The following is a 21,789-nucleotide window of genomic DNA, read 5'->3' as shown; positions in this document are numbered from 1 at the left end:
AATGTCTTTTCTGTGGCTTAGTCCCTGCACAGCGACCAGCAGCGTGCTCAGCCTGATGCCTGGCAGCTTGCACCAGCGCATGCCCACAGCCCTGCTGCCCCACAGCTGAGCAGCAGCACCTGAGACCCCTGGCCTGGGCAGCCACTGCTTGGGACTCTCTGTCCACTTCAAGTCAAGGCAAAGTCTTCCCAGGAAAGTCTCCAGCTAAGCCTGGAACACTTGGGAGGGGTTTTTCTTCTGACTTTGTTTGCTCTGTGTAGCTGCATGGTGCCGCGGCACGACACGTTAGGAGGACAGCCCTGGGATGCAGTTGGCACGTTGGAACGTGGCATGTGGGTGTCAAGTCACCAAATCTGACTGTAATCCCAACTGCCTGCCAGAGGTGGAGAAGTCAACTGGCTTTGCCAAGCTGTTCTCTCAGGCGCCAGGCAGTCTGGGACAGGTTGCCAGAGCTGATCAGCTCCTTGGGCTCTAAATCATGGATATAAAATGAAATGGCACAGATGGAAAGGGAGATTCTGAAGATGAGCAGGACCAGGGTTTTCTCATCACCTGTATTTTCTCTCTTCAGGAGCATATGCCCATGAGACAGCTTCAAAAGCTCTCTGACAAGGGGCAGTTTTCAGGTCCCTACCAGAGACAGAGCTCACAGAGCTGCTGTGGTCTTCTGCCACAGCATGCTGCCCGTGGGCAGTCACAAACGCTTGCACTGGTAACCAAGGACTCCTGTTGTGCCGCATGCGTTGAAGCCCCCAAACCTCCTGACCCTTTCCAGCCTCCCACCAGTCCATTCTGGTCCTAGAGCTGGCCCTTCTGTGCCTGCTGCCACACAGAGGCACTGAAGAATAGGTTTCTCCAGGCTTTTAGTCTCCTTGGATGCCTTGCTCCAGCTGTGGCTCTGCTGCTTGTTCTCCACCCATCATTTGTGTGGATTTGGAACAAGCACCACTATTCCATAAGGTTATCCTATAGGCCACAGAAACAAATGGAGATGTTTTAGCAGGTCCAAAGTGGGCTGAGACTTCTGGCATGTCTGTGGATGACCCCAAAATGTTATGCATTTCTGGGGTGACGTTGCCAGCCCACAGAGGTGGGTGTCAGGGCTCAGGCTGGAGAGGCTGCTGGCTTTTATGCAGCTGATAAAGAATTCTCATCCCAGCAGGAAACTGCAGTCATGCATGCTGCCCACTCTGGCTGACAAAGTCCAGCAATTAAACACACTAGGGTGAAAGTCTGCCATCAAAGCCTCTGTGCTCCTGTGCATCACCACCAGTGCCTGCAAGCTTCTGGGTGATGCTGCTACCTTCCTTGTTATCTCACAGTATGCCATTTTCCAGATGATATTTTAAAGAAAAAATACAGTATCTTTTACAGCAGGGATTTCAGCGGGGTCATCTCACGCCTGCTGGATACAGAAATGTTGTGAGTTGTTTTCTGGTAACTTGAGTGGCTTCTAGGGACTTCGGGTTCCAGGACTGAAGGTATTTCTTTTGGCTGAAGGGGAAGAGGGCAACACTGGCAGTGATGGGGTAATTGGCCTTTACTGCCAGGATGATGTAATCAGCATAAATAACAGACAAAAGTTTGCACAAGATGAGTCACTTAATGTTGATATCAACCGTGGATGGAGGCAGCACATCAGCCTGAGCTTAGAAAAGCATGCGTGCTCAGGCATAGCATATCTGCCTATCTCCATTTGTTGAAATCGCAGACTGACATTATGGCATTTAATGGTCCCTTCCAGGCTCCAGTATTGTCATCTATCTCCACTTTTAGCGGCCAGGAAAGCTTTGTTTTGTTCTCTTAGCATAGACAGAGGTGGTGTAGGAGCATTTCTTGGATGTTTTGCAGTTGCCAGCGTAACCAACTTGTCATTTTTTGTCATGGAGCCACAGAGAAGGTGTAAGCAACGATGTGTGGTTGATAGTGCTTTAGGGTCCAACTTCAGGAAAAAGGGAGAAGGGTTAAACATTAGAGAGCCAATTTACATTCAGTGTTTTTGTCTGATCACATGCAAAATCTCTGGTTTTTCAGGATCAAGAAGGAAAGCATGGGAGGATCCGGAAATAATCTTTTCACTCCCCAAGTGTAATAAGGTAGGTGAATTTGCTAACTATGTATGTTAAATACATTACTGAAAAATTAGAGGCCTAAGTGCATGTGTTAAATTTCACTAAATTAATTTGGTCTTTTTATTACCTTTTAGATTTTTCAAGTTGAATAATGTCAATGTTTTTGCCACATAAAAAGTTCCTGATTCAATTTTTCAGTATTTAAAAAAAATAAATTAATAGTTATAAATCCAGTGAATAAGAGAATATAAATTTGACACAATCAAAAATATATTTTAGCTCCTCAGAAAGCCAAGATTTTGAGAATTTCTATTGGTCATAAAACCTGAGAAACTTAGCACCTGGAGGGGCTGAACCCCCCCTTTTCCCCACCCAGCTGCATGGTGATCATAAGCTACTCTTCAAGACTGGCACCAGAGAAGGTACAACACTAAGAAACTGCACCAGCATCTCTCATCACTTGCAGAAGAAATTATCGTTACTAATCTCTAAGGTCATAACCTTCCATTGAACTTCATTCCTTTTTCATTGCTTAGTTACTCCAGACCTTCCCATCTGATAGTCTGATAATCCTCTGCACTGATGATGGCTTCAGTCTTTGTGCCTTCAGCAAGTTACATTAGTGCATGCCTGCTTTTTGCACCAAGACAGAGCAACAAGGAGTAAGAGAGGCACACCTGGCTCTGCAAGAAGCAAGGAGAAAGCAGAAGGTACGGCCTGGTGGAGGGAAAAATGGGACAGGAGGTGTGTAGAAGCTCACACCCACCTCTGATTCGATCTCCACGTTGAGAAGGATCAGCAAGACCCTCAGTGAAGCTACAGTGGAAATAGTGTGTTGTTCTCCAGGATAAGCAATGGAGGAAGGAGCTTAAGTTCTCCCGAACTGCAGCCCGGTGCAGCCCAGGCTGCTGCGACCAAGAGCACAACAGCCAGGTTGTTTCCTGAATTGCAGGTGCAGAGTTAATGACCCGCAGGGCTTTGCCCACTGCAGGAGTGGTTGTTGCAGGAAGGACACTCTTGTGCAGGTGTGTGACACAGTCATCTCTGGTTTGGCAGTCCGGACTGCAGTCAGAGCAACATGCTTGGTTGGCTGCAAACAGCTTCTCTCCCAGATTTCAGGTCACACAGGCAGGATTCAAGATGGAAGCAGAAGATCATCCATTAACAAAAGTCTCTCCAGACACTTTGGGAACATCAGCCTGGTCACAACATGTCACATTACTCTCTCTCACCCTCACCTCCATTATTTTTGAGGGATTTTCTTTACATGTGCTTATGCTACCCTGCTTCCAAAGAAGCCAGACGGCAGAAACCCAGATCTGCAACACACAGCAGATCAGTCATAGAATCATAGAATTGTTTAAGTTGGAAAAGACCTCTGAGATCATAGAGTCCAACCGTTAACCTAGCATTGCCAAGTCTACCACTAAATTGTGTCCCTAAGTGCCACATCTACACATCTTTTAAACACCTCCAGGGACGGTGACTCAACCACTTCCCTGGGCAGCCTCTTCCAATGCTTGACCACCCTTTCAGTGAAGAATTTTTTCCTAACATCCAATCTAACCTCCCTTGGTGCAGCTTGAGGCCTTTTCCTCTTCTGCTAATGCTTGTTGTCTGGGAGAAGAGACCAACACCCACCTGGCTACAGCCTTCTCCTCTCCAGGATAAACAAGCCCAGTTCCATGAGCTGCTCCTCATAGGATTCATAAGGTCTTTTAAGACCTTCACCCGCTCCATTGCCCATCTCTGAACACGCTCCAGCACCTCAATGTCTGTCTTGCAGTGAGGGGCCCAAAACTGAACACAATGCTGGGGTGCAGTCTCACCAGTGCCGAGTACAGGGGGACAATCATTGCCCTTGTCCTGCTGGCCACGCTGTTTCTGATAGAAGCCGGGATGCTGCTGGCCTTCTCGGCCACCTGGGCACACTGCTGGTTCATGTTTAGCCGGCTGCTGACCACCACCTCCAGGTCCTTTCCCACCGGGCAGTTTCCAGCCGCTCTTCCCCAGGCCTGTAGCGCTGGTGGGGCTGGTGTGACCCCGGTGCAGGACCCGACACTTCTCCTTGTGGAACCTCATACAGTTGGCCTCGGCCCATCGGTCTGGCCTGTCCAGATCCCTCTGCAGAGCCTTCCTGCCCTCAAGCAGATCAACAGTCCTGCCCAGCCTGGTGTCATCTGCAAACTTACTGAGGGTGCAGTTGATCCCCTGGTCCAGACCACTGCTAAAGATATTAAACAGGACTGGCCCAAATACTGAGCCCTGAGGAACACCACTTGTGACCAGCTGCCTTGCTGGACACCTGTCCCCAAGGATTAGGAGGTAACTCTGCACCACCCCCCCAGGCAGCTGTAACTGGGCCAGCACTGTGCTGGATCCACTTGCCCACACCCAAGGTGCTCCAGCAGATCAGGGTTCTTGCGACAGCTGGAGCTCCTGCCCAGGCTGCTGAAGCTCAGGGGATGTGGTAAGAAGGGGGAACATCAGGGAACTGCAGGCACCTGCTGAGCACGAGAAGTGAAAAAAGGCAGACATGCAGGCAAAGGTAACCCACCAAAGCAAGTGACTGTGAAAAGAAAAGCCAACTAATAAAGGAGAAATAAAATGGAAACATATATTTGATGTGTTGGAGAATTAAGGAGAGCAATGGAAGATGAAGTTGCAAGGGAAAACTAAAGAGCAAATACCACAGAGCAACAATGGTGGAGACAGCATATGCAACAGGGAAGTAGAGTCCAGGACCAAGAGAGAGGAGAAAGAAATTGCATTCAGAACAGGAGAAAAGAGAGTGACCTGGAAATTTATTCCAATAGCAGGAAGAGGCTGGGCTGTGCAATTTGGGGCTCATTGTTAGAGCCTGGCAAGCCTGCCAGCAAGGGTGGATCCCAAAGAGAGAAGGAATGCTTGGAGAAAGCTATGAGATGTGGGATATAAGGTGGAAAAGTATCTAGTAGGGAGTGTGAAGGAATCCACTGGTGATCTCTGCTTTCATGACAAACAACATAGCAAGATTCCCACTGAACTGGACCACAAATAAACTAAAAATGGAGTAATGGTGCAAAATAAAAGGAGGACAAAAAAGAAAAAGAAGTGAAGAATCGCAAACGACTGAAGCATATACTTACCAAGGAAGAAAGAGTCATCCAGACAGCTGCCAGCCTGATGTTAATAGTTAAAGAGTAACACAGCACATGGACAGGAAATGGAAGGTGGGATAAAATACAGTCTGACTAACCTGATAGTTAAAACCCCCTTTCTATAAAGCTATAGGCCCTGTGCAGGCTCCAGAGAAGCATCTGGGAACCTTGAGGCCAGTTGGGAACCTTGGTAAATGTTGGGGCAGAAACGAGCACAGGAATTTCATGTGGGAAAGAAAGTTTAAGGTCAAGATGAAAGCAGAGCCTGGTGAAAGGGAGCGTATCAGTACATGCAGATTACTGCTGAGTTACTTTGTGGATGTTCTTATAAATTTCCTTAAGGATTGGCACAAATACTAGGTGTAATCTGATGATATCAGAATGTTGTGGTGCATTGGCACTGTAGGGGAAAGTAGAGGAATGCTGTACCACCAAAAAAAAGCCATTAAAGTCACCAGGAGTACTGTTCTTCATTTTGGGGACTTTGTGAGATGCAAGTACCTGAAGAAAAGGAGTTACAGGTGTAACTGGCCAGAGTGACTCTGAGCTGTACCTGCAAAGTGGGACTGAGAAGGGCAAATGCAGCCCTGGCCGTATGCAGATGTGGAATTCTCACCAGGTGAGCACAAAGTCTGCGACCACTCCTGGTCACTTGTCTTCAGGAGGAGGAACCTGAACAGCAGCATGGCCAGAAGGGTTACCATAGCATTAGGTGCACAAGCAGGCTGGTTAGGAAGAAAATGCTGGAAAAACTTTAGTCTTCCATGTAATGGCTAAGAGGGAGATGATTGCTGTCTACTAATACATTGGGGCATAAATACCAAGGCAAGGATCTATGTGAGGTAAAAGACATGTTGGCACAGGAACAAATGGATATTAACTGGCCATACATCCAATTAAGCCAGAAATTAGAAGATGATTCCTAACAATTAGAATAGTGATTTCTGAAACCAGCTTCAGATCAGATGAGCACAAGACAAAGCTCAGCCACTTTGTGATGAGGCTTGGTTAAGTCTGTGAAGACAACATGAGATGAAGCTGTGCTGGAAACAGTATACAGTCAGACCTAGTATCTCTGGGGTGTCCTTCTGTCCTGTCCAAACACTCACAGTAGCTGTTGTGGTGTCACTGGGAAAAAAATGAGCATATGTACCATGCCACTTATTTATTAATCTGTAGTTGGTTGTTTCCTACAAGTGTAAGGCTGGAAGAGTCCACCTAAATCATCCAAGTTGAGGGCCTGCCACTGACACTGAGCTCTTGTGAAGGTGTATGCACCACCTGCGAGTGACAAGGACGCTGTGCCTTGGCTACAGACGATGACACAGGCTTTGCCTGGCCTCTCTGCCCACTGTGCTGCTGTTTTGCCTGGTGGGGTGGACGATGGCCGCCATGCAGGAACCCGAAGGAGGCCTGGGAGTCCCATTTGAAATAGATGTTGAGATGGCACTGGACTGTGACAGGATCGGCCTCACCTCAGGAACACCAGAGAAAGCAGAGGTCGGAGTGAGAGCTAAGCAAGGGCCCTCTTTCTGCCATTTCTTTCATGCCCTCATCACTGCCCTCCAGCCAACCCTGCACCCCGCCCAGGCCCTGCCCAAACCCACAGCCTTTTCCCAGTCATTTTCCATTTTTTTTTCCGTTCTGTTGCTGCCCCTCCAACCCCTCAGCCTCCCCAGACAGCTGCCTCGCCCCTAAATATCAGCTAAACCCGCCCCAAAGCCCAGCACCGCCCCGCCTCAAAATGTCAGGGCGCTGCGCAGCCCCGGCCCCTGAGGCCCTGCCGGCGTGGGCGTGGCTATAAAATAGGCGGGCCGCGGCGCCAGCGTCGATTGGCTTCGGGGGCAGAGATCCGCCTTTGTGGGCGGATCTCTCCCCCCGAAGCCAATCGGCAGCGGCGAGGGGGGTAGGGCAGCTCCTTTTAAGGGCGGGGGCAGCCGTGGTGGCGGGTAGAGTGGGGTGCGGCCGGCGGTGAGTGAGTGTGCCTGTGGGGTGCTGCGTACACGTGGGGGGGTCGGTGCCGGGTGCTGGGTCCCGCCCTGTATGGTGGGGCTGGGCTGGGGGTGCTTGGTTTTTCTCAGGGGTGCTTTTTGGATCTTTTGAGATGGGTAAAAGTTTAGGGGGCCTTGGGAAGAGGTGTCCGAGCTTGGTGGTGGGTTGGGGTGTGTGCCAGAATGGCTTTTGGGGCTGTTTGCTGAAGGCTGTTGCAGGCCAGGTGAGTGCTAAGGCCTTAGCAGGGTTTAGCTGTTTTGGGATTGAAGTTCTGCTTGCTAGGGATGGTGGGCCCTGCCCCGGTAGAGGCCATGTGCCAGCTTGGCACCTGCTATATAGCCTTCAGGAGTGGAAGAGGCAGGAGGTGTGTGTGTCTATGTCCCTGTCACCTGGGATGCTCTGGGGTACGGGAGGAGGTGGGTGGTGTCCCCCTCATGAAAGTGGTAGAGGGATGTGTCTGGGGAGGCTGTGGCCTGATGGGTGGGATGGGTGTTGCAACATGCCCTTGGCAGGTAGTGAGGCTGGGTGCGGCTAGAAGGTGCTAGCTGAGACTGTCACCCCTATGGAGGGGGAGATAACTATAATAACAGCGTGGATCCTGTGGCAGGCCAGCGGTGTGCAGACCTGCCAGTGTCAGAGGGAGGAAGATAAGTGGAGTCCAAGTTTGGTTGTTCAAGTGGGTTTTTATAAGTACCTGGGTCCTGATGGTGTGAGGAGCTGCAGTGATCCCAGCGCCCCGGCTCATGGCCTGGTGCCACTGCCCCAGGGCACCCCCAGGGTGTCCAGGGAAGGGTGCAGTTCCCTTCCCGTGGCCGGGCTGCCCTCTTTCGGGACAGTAGCATGCTACAGCTGTCCCCTCTGTACTTACTGCCTCTGTTTAGTGCTTGGGATGCTTTTCCAGCCTGCCAGGAGGAAGGACTGCCTCTCCTTGCTGGTTGTGTGCCAGGGCACAAACACCTTGGCCTCTGGCCCGGCAGGTCTGTGCCTGGCGGCCATGCTGGGGACGGGGTCCCAGCTGTGCTGGGGCTGCTTCCCTGCTGCTGGCAGAGATGGCCCTGGGCCAGCTGTGTGTTTCCTCTCCGGGTCAGGATCTGGTGGCCGCACAGCTTCGGGGGAGGGGATGGGCATCGCTGCACTGGTCCCTCTGGTGGGGGTGGCACAGCTGCTATGGCCGGCCCTGGCCTGCCCCTCCCGCGGGCAGCAGGGCAGGCCGCAGCCAGGGCTCGCTGGAAGGTGGCTGAACCCCCCCGTCACGGCGGTGGCGGTGCGGGGCCTCCTTGGGGCCAGCGGCCGCCGGGGTGTCACGCAGCGGCCCTTCCCCGCAGCCGAGCGGCAGCCCCGGGCCCGGCCCTGCAGGCCCCGCTGGCGGCGGCGCCGGTGCTCGGCCGTGCCGCGGCACCGCGCTTCCGGGTCCCGGGGCGGCGGCAGGCCCCGGCCGGGCCCCACCCCGAGGCCGCGCCGGGAGCCGCCCGCGCTGCCCGCTCCCGGGCTGAGGGTCCCTGCGGGGCGCGGCGCTCCCTCCCGCCAGCGCCGGGGTGCGGGAGCGAGGCCTGTGCGCGGTGCTGCCCGGGGACCCTCCGCCCTGGTGCGGCCGCTGGGCTGGGCTGGCTGGAGGCGGTGGGGATGTGGAACAGCCGAGGCTCAGCGCCCTGCTGAGGCTTCACTGTAGCAGGGCAAGAGCAGCCTCCGGTGGCGGTGCTGGCCGCTCGGAGAGCCTTCCACACAGCCCTCAGCATCAATGTACCATTGAGAGGGCTCTTCCCTCCTCCCCTGGGCAGGGTGGCAGTACCAGGCCTCCCCCGCTGCTGCGACACAATGTTAGCTTTGAGCGGGGCTTGTGTAGGTGCTTGGCCGCTCTCTGGCCCTTGCTCTGGAACGCGGGTGGGAGGAGGAGGAGGTCACTGTCACCCTCCTGGTGGCAGCAGTAGCTTGGTTGCAAGCTCACCTTGGGTTGGCGTGTGGTCATGCACAGGGGTCCGCACTTGCAGGGCGGCTGCAGGTTGGGGGTGGCAGGTCTGTGCCTTGGTGCCCAGGCTGCTTCCCACAGGAGGTCTGTCAGGTGCTCTTGCCCTGACCGACCACTTTGGTTCTGGAGTCCTAAGGGCAGGAAGAAGTGGCATGAATAGCCCTTCCCATGGTCACTGGGCAGTGCAGGATAGCGCTTGGCGCTTTACCTGCTAGCGTGTTGTCAGAGGATCTCCTCCCCTCTCGGAGGCCCAGATTGCCTGTGCAGCAGTGCATCCATCCTGATGTGCTGCCCCAAATTGACCACCTTCTCTTCTGCCAGAATGCAGCCAGGGCAGATTCCTAGCTGGATAGAGCTGACCTTCCAACCAGACCTGCTGGGCAGCTTCTTGAGGATGGTTTAGAGAGTCAAACGCTTGACTGAGACTGCTGTGTTTTATTTCTTTCCTAGGAAGCCCCTCTAGCTCATGGGTGTGAACTGCTGCTGATAGCTACTTCTCATAGGAAGTAGCACAATGCCAGCTGTTGCAGCATCTACTTGCTGCATCTCGCTATGGTGATTAAGCCATGCCACCCACACAGCCTGGGCCTCTGCAGTCCTGCCCTGCATCGTATTCTCCCTTCTTTCCTGAAAGTCTCTTAGGTGGGGGGCATTATGTGGTCCTTCAGGACAGAGATATAATATGAGAGAAAGTACTGTTAGAACTGAGACTAGGAAGGTAAAAACTGATTTTGACCTAGAGGTTTCTCGCACCATGTTTTGGATGTGAAAATAAGTGAGCTTATTCAAGGTGCATAGTGTTTTCTTTCCTGGTGGAGAAAAGCTTTGTATTCCTAGGAAGCTCAAAAGCTGGCATTGGAAGCAAGTGCATTGTTGCATGCTTGGCTTGGCACTGTCCTCGAAGGTTGCAGGTGAACACTCCCTTTTTCTGCTGGGGTTATAGCACAGTCAGCATTTGGATTGAGATCCTTCTTTTAGGAAAAAGCTTATGGGAGATATTGGGAGTGGTGCCTGTGATGGCCCAAGAGATTATCTGCATTTCTGTGCCTTTGTATTGGATTTATACTAGTGTGTGCCCTACTGGCTGTCAGATGGTGGGAGTACTTGGGCTGGAAAGTCTGGTTCTTGCCAGTCAAACAGGTGAGGCAGCCTGGGCTCCTGCAGGGAGGAGCCAGGGCTCTTTGCTGCAGAAGTTGTGGGGCTGCTGTTGCTCGGAGATGACAAGTTGCAGCTGCCACAGCCAGCTCCCCACCGGCAGGCCTATGTCTGGATGCTATCTGAAACTTTAGTGGTGTGGAGATGGAGGTGGTAACTGGGTCTGATGTTTCTTGATTTTCCCATAGCATCTCATGGGGTATTTAATTTCTGGTTGGTTCTTCCCTGTGGGATGGATCTGTGTAGTGAACTGTCACTGTGGCAGCACGTTCTCCAGTCTTGCTGCAAGGGTTGCTTTAACCCTGTGGATCAAATTGGCTAGCTTACCCTGATGGTTTTTTAATAATTTGCTCTGTATATATACAGGTTTATATCTCATGCTGCTTCTGCTGTCCCTACTCCAGCAGTAGGAGTAACAGCCCTGGCTTTGAGTGGTCCATCTAAACCTGTGGAGTTAATCAGCCCTAATGCTGCTTTTTTTGTGTGTGTGGAGGGCTATGAAACCTGTTAAGGGTGGTATCTATTGAGCCTTATGCCTGTTGGGATTGCTGGTGCCTGTACTGTGCTGCTGGAGTCTGACTTCCCTAGTATTGTTGCAGAAGATCTTTCTCTTGTTGGAAAGCGGTTGTGTGGCTGCACTGCCGCCTTGATGCAGAGGGTAGTGAGGCCCAAAGCTGGTGTCATGGTGAGTTCCAGGCAGTGACCCCTTGTCTCGGTGAGAAGTGCCTCTGGGTTCACGCTTGGGCTTCTTGAATGGCCCAGATAGAACTGTTGGAAAGGTTTTAGGACTTGCTTTGTGGACTTCTGTTGTCCATCTTGTCTTGGTGTGCCTGTCCAATTAATGCACAGGCCTGGATGGGGCAGAGCATGTTAATCATTACTGTGTAATGATTACAGACACAGCTGTGGGAACAGAGGTGAGGCACTTGCATAATGATTAAAACCACAGAGATGAATACTCTGGTACAGCCTTCCTTGCCTCCAGGTAGGGGTGCTCTGTGTTCCTCTGCTAGAGGGCTTCAGAAGGCTTGACCTGTTTCTAGAAGCAGGTGTCAGGAGTCAGCCTTGCTCAACCTAGCCCTACCTGCCCTCCTGTGTCACCTGTTCTGTCCTTCCTGATGTGCTCTCCCATGCACCTGGGGGGGGGGGCCTGCTGAGTGCCATCACTTCAGAGAGGGCCCCCAGCCATCTCTGCTTGCTTCACTCCTCATCTGGTGCTGCACAAAGGAGTGGACATGGCTCAGTGTGGTTAGCTCAGAAAGGAAATAATTTTTTTCCACTTCTGTAGGCATCTTGTCCTCAGTTTCTTCTGTTCCTTCACTTTACTCCTTTGTTCCTTGCTATGTCAGACTTTAAACCTAATGTGGCCTTTCCCCTGCTTTTTTTTCCCCAGCTGCTCTCATCTGTACTGATATCAGTGCCCTGAATATGCAGCTACTAGTGTTGAACATGATAAGGAGTAAGCCTACTCTTAATAGCTTGCCTGATCAGTCTGGGGAGGTGCTGTCCCTGGAAAAGAAATTGTGTATGCTGTGGCGTATAGACCTTTTACTGCAACATGTTCTTGTGGGCCCTTGAATTCTGATTACCTGCCTTGTTTTTTGTACAAGGTTACCCATACCCTGTTGCAATGGGCTTGCTTCTTTCCCTGAAAACTTGCAAGGTGCCATGCTGACTGCCTAGGCTCTGCAGAGTTTGCCTGCTAATCTGGGAGTTGTCTTTTGCTCTCCCTGCTTCCAATAAGCATGGGAAGAGGAGAGCTTAATCTCAGTTTGAAGGATGGTATCCAAAGGCCTCAGGGTTTTACGGCCACTGTGTGAGATAATGGTAGAGTATTAACACATACTTGGTGAAGATGGGGAAACTCCTCAACTTTAGACAGGTTGCCTCCTACCACTTGAAGCCATGTGCCAGGAGCAGTGCTCAGCCAGTGTGACTCCTGCCAGAGTTGTTGCATATCAAGGATTTGAGAGTTTGCATCCCTTCTCTGCGAACACAGTCCTATACTGACTTCAGGGTATGCTGATGCAGAGCATATGGTACCAGGCTGTGTTATTTGACACTCAGCATGAAGTAGCTGAGCCAGAGGAAGTGACAAATGGATGTGATTCAAGTAGGAAAACTTATCTGGTGGTGTTAGTATGAAGTTTCTTTGTAGACTTCGTGGTTATGTTGTGGGCTGAGAGTTCTGGGACTGGTTGTCCTCAAATTCTGATCAGACTCTGTCCCAGATCCTCAGAGCCAAGGTGCCAGGCTAGGAGAGCAGCTTTCCTTCCTCTGACCTAATGTGCTGGTGTGACCTACCATGCTTGAAACATAGCAGTTCATGCTTTCCTACCAGACTGGTCTTCTGTGCCGTGGTGCATAGGCATCTTTCAGCTGTGATCCCTCTTGAGGGTAAAACCATGACTTTAGTAGCATGTGGGCAACAGTGCCTTAAGTGGGCCTTCAGTCAGATGGCTGAAATCATTAGCTATAATGTAGGTGTACTTGAATACACTCGCCTGTTGAGTGCTTGCTCTCTTCTGCATGTGCTAGAGCTGGTGTCCTGAGATGCTATGTGTGAAACAAGTATGCAGTGTCTGGTTACAGGCCTCTCTCCCTTTTACCAGGGCACAGAGCAGCAGAAGGAGATCCAACTCCAGTGTTCTGTGCTTCACTGTAAACTTTAGCCTTGGAGCGATCCCACTGCGAAGTTGGTAAAGAACAGGGTTTAGCTGCTTAGGGCTGGCCAGGCTCCTTCTCCGTGTTGACTTGCTCTGACTGCCTTACTGCTTGTGCGGTGTTCAGGGTAGACGTGGTTTTGTGTTCCCCATCTTGCTGGATTCACTTATGCATAAGCTCAGGAAAGCTTCTGGAGCTGTGACTGAGTGCTCTTGGTGATGGCTTGTGGTGCCAGCTTCTGTGTGTGCTGTGCACAGCCCTGTCTGTGCCTGATCTGGGGCCAGCAGACCCTGGGCTGGTCAGTCCCACTCTTCCAGAGCAGCGGCTGCTGCTTCTGAACCACAAGTCCCCGTAGCTGTGCTGGAAAACACTCCCTGGGTGCACAGAGCTCTGTGTAGTTGTTACTGGACCCCACAATGCCTTTCTGGAGCTCCAGGAAGCTGGGCAGGTGCTGTGATGGGGAGCTGGAGGAGGAAGATGCTTCTTCCTTAGAGGCTGTGAAACTCAGAGCTACATCAGGCAGCAAGTCTTGTTGCCAGCTTGTAGGTCAGGGATGCAGGTTGGTTTGATACCTGGCCAACTGGTTATCTCCTGACCTTTGAGGGTTGCTACCTTCTCGGGAGCCCCACAGTGGCCAGGCCTGCTTTAGCCAGTTCAGCAAGGGCCCTGTGCCAGGTCTCCCTGAGGTGGCAGCTCTGTGGCCACCTACCAGGCTGTTTTGGTGTTGCCTGTAATTAAACTAGTGGGGAGATGAGGGTGGCTTGCTTTTGTACTTCTTACAGGACTGATTTCTGACTCCCATGCTGATGGGGTAGGGGTGTTGGGTGTTGGATGGCTGAGGCTGAGTGTTGCTTGCAGGTGGCTGCTGTGTGGAGAGAGATGCATGCTGTGAGTGAGGCTGTTAACAAAGAAAGCTAGGTTGAGTCCTGCTCTCTGTCAGTGTTGTGGTTACCAGTGCTGTGGCCTGGCTGCTGGGGCTGTTTTTAAAGGCCTTGCTGTTCTTGCTGAAGTAGCACTAATTAGCTGTATAGCTCGTTGGAAATATGCAGCGTACACATTGCTTGGCGTAAGCAAGTATCTAATCCTTGATGTTGGTTACTAGGGCAGAATGTGGCCTGATACTCTGGTTTGCAGATGGTGGGAACTCTCTCACTGAGGTGGGGAAGTGACACCTTGTTGGTGAAAGGTGGAAGAAGATGTGTTGCAAGGTCTCTAGATATCATGCAGGGTGTGTTTGGGTCCCAAGGGTTCCTGGTGCTTTGGGATGTTTGGACTTGTTTGCTTGACTTCTCTCTGGCTGTTGAAGGCTTGGCTTTGGGTTCCCCATCTCCTCCCTTGTCCAAGAGGATCAGGATCCGGAAGGAGTCAAAGGAGAGTAAAGTCTCCCCTGTGCAGAGAGGACAGATACCGACCACTGAGCTGTGAACACCTGCAGTGTGTGATGTGCATTAAGAGCAGATGCCTGGCTGGATGGTGAACCCCTCAGTGCAGAGAGACATGAAGTGTTGGTGTTGCATGTGGAGGAGATGGCAGAGGTGAATTCAGGTTCCCAGGCACTTGCTGCTCTGTGCTGGAGAACCCCTGCCAACAGCAGAAAGGCTGGTGTGGAGCCATCATGGTCGGGCAGGCCAGTGCACTTCCCACCCTCCTGCTTAGTGAAGGTGATGCTTGGGCCTACTTTGTAACTCCCCCTTTGCAGCTTCATTGCCAACGCCTCGAGGCCAGTGGCTGCCCCTTGGGAGACAGGAGGGTGAGACAAGCCTGCATCTGCCCACTGAGCAAGGCGCACACTTCAGCCTCTCTGATGCAGGGCGTGTAGCATGCCAGTGGGGGTACTAAGTCTTGCAAAGACCTGAAGACCTTGGGGCTTCCCTGGATATGTAGTTGCTCTGTTAGAACATCCTGCTGCATTCAGCTGCCTAGGAAAAGCTGTGGAAAATGCATAGGCCCTTCTCATAAGGGCCTGTAGCATAACTTCGTTAGTTCTGCCCTGGTAGAAGTCCTGGTGCTTGCCCAGAGCCTGTGTTCAGGACAAGTCCAATGCCTCCTGTCTCCGTGAGGCATGTATGACTAGGAATGCTGGAGGTGTGTCACAAGGCACAGCAATGAGATGTTGCTGTTCACACTGGTAGGGACTTCTGTGCTAGTGCTGGGTTGAAGTGCGCTTCTCCCACTGCTTGGGGGGACAGCTGTCTGGGTTCAGGGCTGCTGCTGGGAAGACTCTTGTCTGCTGCGTGCTCTGTGCAGCCTTTGGCAGGTCTGTCACACGGCAGCTTTGCCCTGAGTCTTCTCACCCAAGCCTCCAGTGTCCTGAGACCCCAAATTGTTTTGACCTGGGTTCCTAGTTGGCCAGTGGTGCTGCAGCATTGCTGGCATTAGGGTCAGCAAAGTAATCCATAGTGCCTGAGCTTGTGTGTCCCTGTACTGTGAGAGATAGCTCTGAGCTTGTGGGTGACTGATACAATCTTCTCATCCTAGCTTGCCCAAAATAGGCAAGTACTCTTCAGGGTTTTGTCTCTGCCCTGGACCTGTAGTAAGGCTGACTCATTCAGCTTGATAAGATAAACACAGAGCTTGAATAGTCAGGTACCTGTGCTGGGAGCTAACTCTTGAGGGCTCCTCAATCTAGCAAATAAAGGTGTAGCTGGATGTAGTGGTTGAAAGCTGAAACTAGACGGACAAGTTCAGAGCTTGCTCTTGGCCACTAAAGCAACATAAAACTCGGCAGCTTTCAGGACTTGTACTTACTACGTTTCCCACAGCTGGAGCCTTGAGTGGCTCTCAAGGATGATGTAGTTCCTGCTACACTTTTCTGTTGTGTGTGGAGAGTGGATGATCTTGGTAGTGCCCTGGACCTTAAATATTACTTATGTCACAGTGATACTACAAGTAAGTATTCTTTGCTGTTAAAACCCTTGAAGCCTTGGTTTGGAAAGGGGAGCATCTGTCTGCTGCTGGTGCCCTTGAGGTGTGGGAATCTGTCCCAAATGGGCTTTGCTGCAGCTACCTGCCGAGGTGGAATGGGGGTCCACCTTCTGTGCTTTCTGAAGCATAGCAAAACTTGGGCTGTCAGTGGGGTGTGTGGCTGCACAGGCTGCTCTAGAGCCTTGCTTGGAGGAGTGGGTACTTCAGGGGCTGGGGGGTGAAATGGGGGAATGTGTTCCACCCCACTGCTGTTGCAGAGAGGTGCATGGCACTCCCTAGTTTGGAGGAGCACAGAGAGGGTATGACTGTGCAGGCACAGGGCCCAGAGCTCGTGCTGCTGCTGCTGCACTGAAGTGACTTGCAGAGAATGGTGAGCCAGGATGGTGTGTGCCAGCCTTCTGTGTAGACTGCTGCCAGTGAAGCCTGTTGTGTAGGTGCTTTATAGTGTCTGCTGCTGTCCTGTGGGGGTCCCAGCTAGAGCAAAAAGGACTTTGCTGAGCTCTTACTCTTGCAGCAAAGCTGAAGGAGTGATGCTGGTGCTGGCTGGGGAGGGCTTGAGGTGGCAGAGGCTGCTGGATACTTCAGCTGGGACCTTACTGGGAAGAAGGTTACTCTGACTTCAGCCTCCTGACTGCTGGTCTGGGAGAGGCTCTGTGCTTCCTGGTGGTGGCAGCAATAAATGTCCTGGGGAGACTGGGCTGGGGACCTGTTTCCCCAGGCCTGTGCCTGGGCAGTGATGGCTGTGTGCCTTCCTGGAGGAAGGGGTGGGTGGAGTGTCTGGTAGCAGCTGTGGGGAATGCCTCCCTTGCAGGTGGGTGAATCGGGTGAGGCTGGGCCTGTGCTCTACCTACTTTCCTGCTGCTCTGGTATCCTGTGGTCTGGGGAGAGGCTGGGGAGCACAAGGTGCTGTGTGAGGCTGTTTCAAACTTGCCTGCCTGGGCCCTTCTTGCTTTTCTGGAGAATATCTGTCTGGTGCGTGCTCATAGTGAGGCTGAGCAAGTGTGGGGTGTGCCAGTACTTTTCCCTGCAGCCTTATATCCTTCTCCTGCGGCTTTCCCCTGTCTGGGGATACTGTGCCCTGTCTGGAAGAGGGGTGGAAATGTCATTGCCAAGTAGGCTGCACCTAGCCTCTGAGGTGCTGGGTTATGGGGTGGTAGCTCTTGTCAGGAGAGTTTGGTGCAAGGGTGCAAAAGCAGGAGCTCTGACACCAGAAACTGGTGTTTGCTTCTGAACCAATGGCTTTCCTTCCCCGTGCAGTGGGTGTGCCAGTGATGATGTGTCTCCTCTCTGGTGAGGGTCACTGGACAGGAGCCCAAAGCTGATCATAAAACTACTGCTGTGTGGAGGGTGTGGGCCAGCTCTGTTTCCCTTGGAGACCTTGCACCAGAGTCAAGCAGAGCGGTGTGTTGGGTGGCTGTGGGTGGCAAGGCTGGTGGCAACATCGTGGTGGTTGTGGGTGATAATGCTTGAGCCTGTATACAGCAGGAGCAAGAGTAAAGGGCTGGAGATGGTGCTGAGGTTGGAAACTTTCCAGCTGGCTTGAAATGTTAGGATCCTGCCTTGGAAGGACTGCTGGTGGTGAGTGATGGGATTCCCAGCAGAACTGGGGAGATGGGGCCAGGCTCAGTGAGAAGTGGGGAGCATATGGCTCAACTGGAAAGTGGTTGCCGGTGTGTGATCAGCTGAGAGGAGAGCAATGCTGGCCACATACACATGACTATCTCACAAGCTGTGCTTGAAACTTGCTGATGTGCAAGGGCTGTGCTCTGCAGGCTGCATGCCTGGGAAAACAGCTGCCTGATCTGCCCTTCCTCTCTTCGCAGAGGTACTGCCACCACCATGGAGGGGATTGTGACCATGTATCAGGACTTCATGAAGAAAGCAGGTGAGTGTTTGGCTCTGCCCAGCTGTGGGCAGGCTTACTGCCACAGGTGTTGTGGGGGGTCTGTCATCCCTGAAGCAATCTGGGTCTAGCTGCATCCTGCCTCTGCCCTGACATAGATATGGCTCTGGGTTTTTTTGGGCTGCCTGTTATGAGGCTGTCTTGCTTCAGTGCTTGTGCAGGGCCTTTTGGGGCACTTCTGCTTTCCTCGGTGGAAGATCTCCAGGCTGCCCTGCAGTGTGGCTTCAGGCTGTGCCTTAGTCAGTTTGGCTGGCTTCACCAGCCTCTGCTTCCAGGCTGCCCTCCTTACCTGTGCTCCTGTCCTAGGAGAACAGGATTGCCAAGTCCTTGCCGCCACTCTGGCAGCAGGCTGGGGTGAGGATGCTAACCACTCTGTATCATGCCTTTCTCCACAGACCCCCGCATTGCTGATTATCCACTGATGCAGTCCCCGTTCCTTGTGATGGGCATCCTTCTGGCATATGTCTACTTTGTACTGTCCTTGGGTCCCCGGCTAATGGCCAACAGGAAGCCTTTAAACCTGAAAAAGTTCATGGTCCTGTACAACTTCTTTCTGGTGGGGCTGTCACTCTACATAGTCTATGAGGTGAGTTGTTGGCAGTAGGCTTTGTCTGGCATGTATAAAGCAGAACATGCATGCTGCATGGGTGATGGGGAGCCCTTTTGCAGGCTGTTCTCTGCCCTTCTGTGCAGGGCTTGGGAAGTGCAGTGGGTGATGTGTTGGGTCTCATCCTGATGATGCTCTTGTTGTAGTTCCTGATGGCAGGGTGGCTTACTGGGTACACGTGGCGATGTGACCCTGTGGACTTCTCGCAGGACCCCAAGGCCCTCAGGGTGAGTTCTCATCCCTCTCCTGGTAAGGGTGGGGGTGGCCTTTAGTGCTTCTGTCTGGACAGCAAGGTCACAGGTGCCTCTCCTGAGGCAGAGAACTTGCAGTTCCTGGCCTTTGGTTTCACTGCAGGATTACTCTATGGAGACCCTTGGTCACTGGGCATGTTCAGGCTGAGGTGGGTCTAAAATGTTAACCTGTTCTGTTACAGATGGTCAGTGTTGCTTGGCTCTTTGTCTTCTCCAAGTTCATCGAACTGACTGACACGGTGAGTGAGTTGCTGGGGAGGCCTTGTCACTGCTGCTGGGCAGGGAGTTGAGGCCAGTGTGCTTTGGGGTAGGTGCTTTCTTCAGCCCTTCCAGTCTGACCTAGTAGTCTGTCTGGCCTTGCTGCTGAGGAGACCACTCTGTGTGGTGACAGTCAGCTTGGAGATGGGGGAAGCATCACTGAGATTATATGCTGAGTTAGTGGCTCAGACAGCTCTAGCTGCTCTCAGGGCTGCAGGTCCGTGATGCTTTTGGACTCTCGTTGCAGGTGATCTTTGTCCTGCGGAAGAAGAATGAACAGGTCACATTCCTGCACCTCTTCCACCACTCTGTTCTGCCTTGGAGCTGGTGGTGGGGAGCAAAATTTGGTCCAGGTAAGATGGAAACAGTCTGGGTGCACAGCTTGGGGAAAGGGTGAGGTTAGCCCCAGCATGCTGAGAAGGGTTGTTTGGCCCTGCTGGGCTCCTAGGAGCTGCTTGTAGTGCAGGCTGCTGTGTGTGATTGACTTGCGCTAATGAAAATGTGTCTTAACAGGGGGAATGGGTTCATTCCATGCCATGATCAATTCCATGGTGCATGTTGTCATGTACTTCTACTATGGGCTCTCAGCAGCAGGACCTGCCTTTCAGAAGTACCTGTGGTGGAAGAAGCACATCACAGCCATCCAGCTGGTGAGTCGGTGCTGTGGAGCAGAGCATGTGCCCTCAGCCTCTGATGTGAGAGGAGCAGGCCACCCCTTGTACCTATGAAAGGTGTAGCCAGCAGCTGTAGCTGTCTCTTCTGTAGCTGCTTGCTCTGGCCCACTGTGGGCCTCCAGTAGCCCTGTCAGCCTGGTTAGCATGTAGGTGCTGCTCAGACTTCTGCCCCTGGGCTGCAGCCACAGTGGGAGGGTGAGAGGCACGTGCTGCCTTGAGACTTGTGCCTGCCTCTTCCAACTGCTGCTGAGTGTGCCTCACTGTAAGGACCTCTGCTTTAGAGAGGGAAAGGACCCTACTGGTTTCGTTTAGAAAGGTTTCTAGTGGGATCCCTGACCCCGCTCCCATGAATAACTTGTCCTTACTCTGCCTTGCTCCCAGGCACAGTTTGTGATTGTCTCCGTCCACATCTCCCAGTATTACTTCATGCCCAGCTGCCAGTACCAGTTCCCCATCTTCATCCATCTCATCTGGATTTATGGGACCATCTTCTTCATCCTCTTCTCCAACTTTTGGTACCAGTCCTACACCAAGGGCAAACGGTTGCCCAGGGTGGCTCAGCAAGCAGCCCAGCATAACGGTAGCAGCATTCATGAGAACGGCACTGTCACCAATGGCAAGGTCAAAGCCAACTAGAGGGCAAGGCCCTCCCAGAGCCAATGAGAGCCCCGGGGCAGAGGCAGCTGGGACCTGTTCCCCTGCTCCTGGGTGCCACAAGCCAAGTGCCTACAGACTGTTGTACCCCTGTGTCCAGCCCTGCTGTCCTCTGTCTGCATGCCCAGCCCCTCTGCTCTGAGCAGCCATGGGCAACTTTTCCTGCTCCTGGGAGGGCTTGTGCTGTTTCTTGGCATTGCTGAGCAGAGAGGCAGCTGCCTGCATCACAGCTGTGGGGCTCCAGTCCCATTCCAGTGTTTCCAAAGGAACTTCCCCCAAGTGCCTACATCTGGCCCTTCTGCCTGGGGGCCATTTCCTTCTGAGTAGGACCAAAAGAAGAGACCGGTCCCTGTCCTGGTGCCCTCTCCTCTCCCCTGTCTCATGAGAGCCTGTGTGGATGAGCAGACTTGTCCCTGGCTGCTTGCTGCTGCCAGCTCAAGTGTGAGTGGTCCTGCTCTACCATGCCTTGTGCCATTTTGTTCCATACCACAGTGCTGCATGTCCCTTCTGGTCCCTGTGTGCCTAGGCTGGGGGTCCTGCCCTGGCATATCTGTGCTCAGGCATGGCTGCGGAGAATGTAGGGGCAGTGTCTATAGGACTCGAGGGTCCAGACCTGCCCAGTACAGTACATATGCCCTGTGCCTAGTATGTTGCGGGGTTTGTGACTGCCTGAAATTCTTCCCCCACACAATAAGCCCAGGTTGCCTTGCCTTTCTGTGCCTGGGCTGGGTGCTTGGTGTGTGCTTTAGCCACACTTATGGGATCCTGTATGGCAGCTGGTGGCTTGCTCCGGAGTGGGGGGAGGCCAAGCTCAGCTTTGTCTTGGACCATTTCCACTTCTGCAAACTCAAGACTTGAGCAATAAGTGCCCCTAGAATCAGCTCCTGGGCTCCCTTGCTGGGGACCAGCCCTGCTTGGCCCAGTGTGAACACAGCAGAGGATGGTTGTAGTGTGCCCTGCTGTGGTGTAACAGTGAGTACCGCTTCCCTCTGTGGATCTGACTGGGCCTGGGTGAAGGTGTACTCTGCCCTGCAGCAGGGCAGGGCCTCGTGCCCGTCACCTGCTCTGGCCGTAACTGAAACCATGCTCATGGCCTTGAGGATGAGGTGAAGGAGCCAGGCCCTGTCAGATTGGGCTGCTCTTCTATCACAAATAAACAGACAGAAGGAGAAATGGCTCTGCCCTCTTGTTTTGTTTTTTTTTTCAAGCTTGCTGTGCTCAGAAACTGTTCCAGGTGCTTGTCCTGCCCGGTGTGGTTGGAGGGAGGGCTGCAAGAAGCAGCTGGTGTAGCAGGTTTATGTGTTGGGGGGAGAGGGCGATAGCGCTGTGCTGATGAAGCATGCTGATGGCAGATTGTTTCCAAGTGTTTTGGTAGAGCCGGGCTGGGGGCAGGAAGTGTGTCAAGGCTCCTGTTGTGAAAGTGGCTCCACCCTGTCAAAGAATGGCTGGGGTGGAGTGTGGGTGTGGGCTGGGACAGGGGCCAGCTGCCCAGGAGGAGCTGCTGCTTTTCAGAAATCCTGGGGAGCCG

General features: G+C 52.8%; 1 protein-coding gene across 1 annotated transcript; it reads left to right on the top strand.

The window, feature by feature from the left end:
* The first annotated feature begins 7,158 nt into the window (after window positions 1–7,158).
* On the top strand, window positions 7,159–21,438 carry ELOVL1 (ELOVL fatty acid elongase 1). The gene is made up of 8 exons (XM_005238428.4): window positions 7,159–7,183; window positions 17,738–17,799; window positions 18,213–18,403; window positions 18,571–18,651; window positions 18,858–18,914; window positions 19,181–19,286; window positions 19,447–19,583; window positions 19,989–21,438. The coding sequence occupies exons 2-8, from the start codon at window positions 17,754–17,756 to the stop codon at window positions 20,241–20,243; spliced, it is 873 nt and encodes a 290-aa protein (XP_005238485.1). The 5' UTR covers window positions 7,159–7,183; window positions 17,738–17,753; the 3' UTR covers window positions 20,244–21,438.
* Window positions 21,439–21,789: the final 351 nt, after the last annotated feature.

Source organism: Falco peregrinus, chromosome 10 (genome assembly GCF_023634155.1).
Source record: "Falco peregrinus isolate bFalPer1 chromosome 10, bFalPer1.pri, whole genome shotgun sequence".
Lineage (NCBI taxonomy): Eukaryota > Metazoa > Chordata > Aves > Falconiformes > Falconidae > Falco > Falco peregrinus.
Note: the sequence above shows the minus strand (reverse complement) of the source record. Positions and strands in the feature narration are given on the sequence as shown.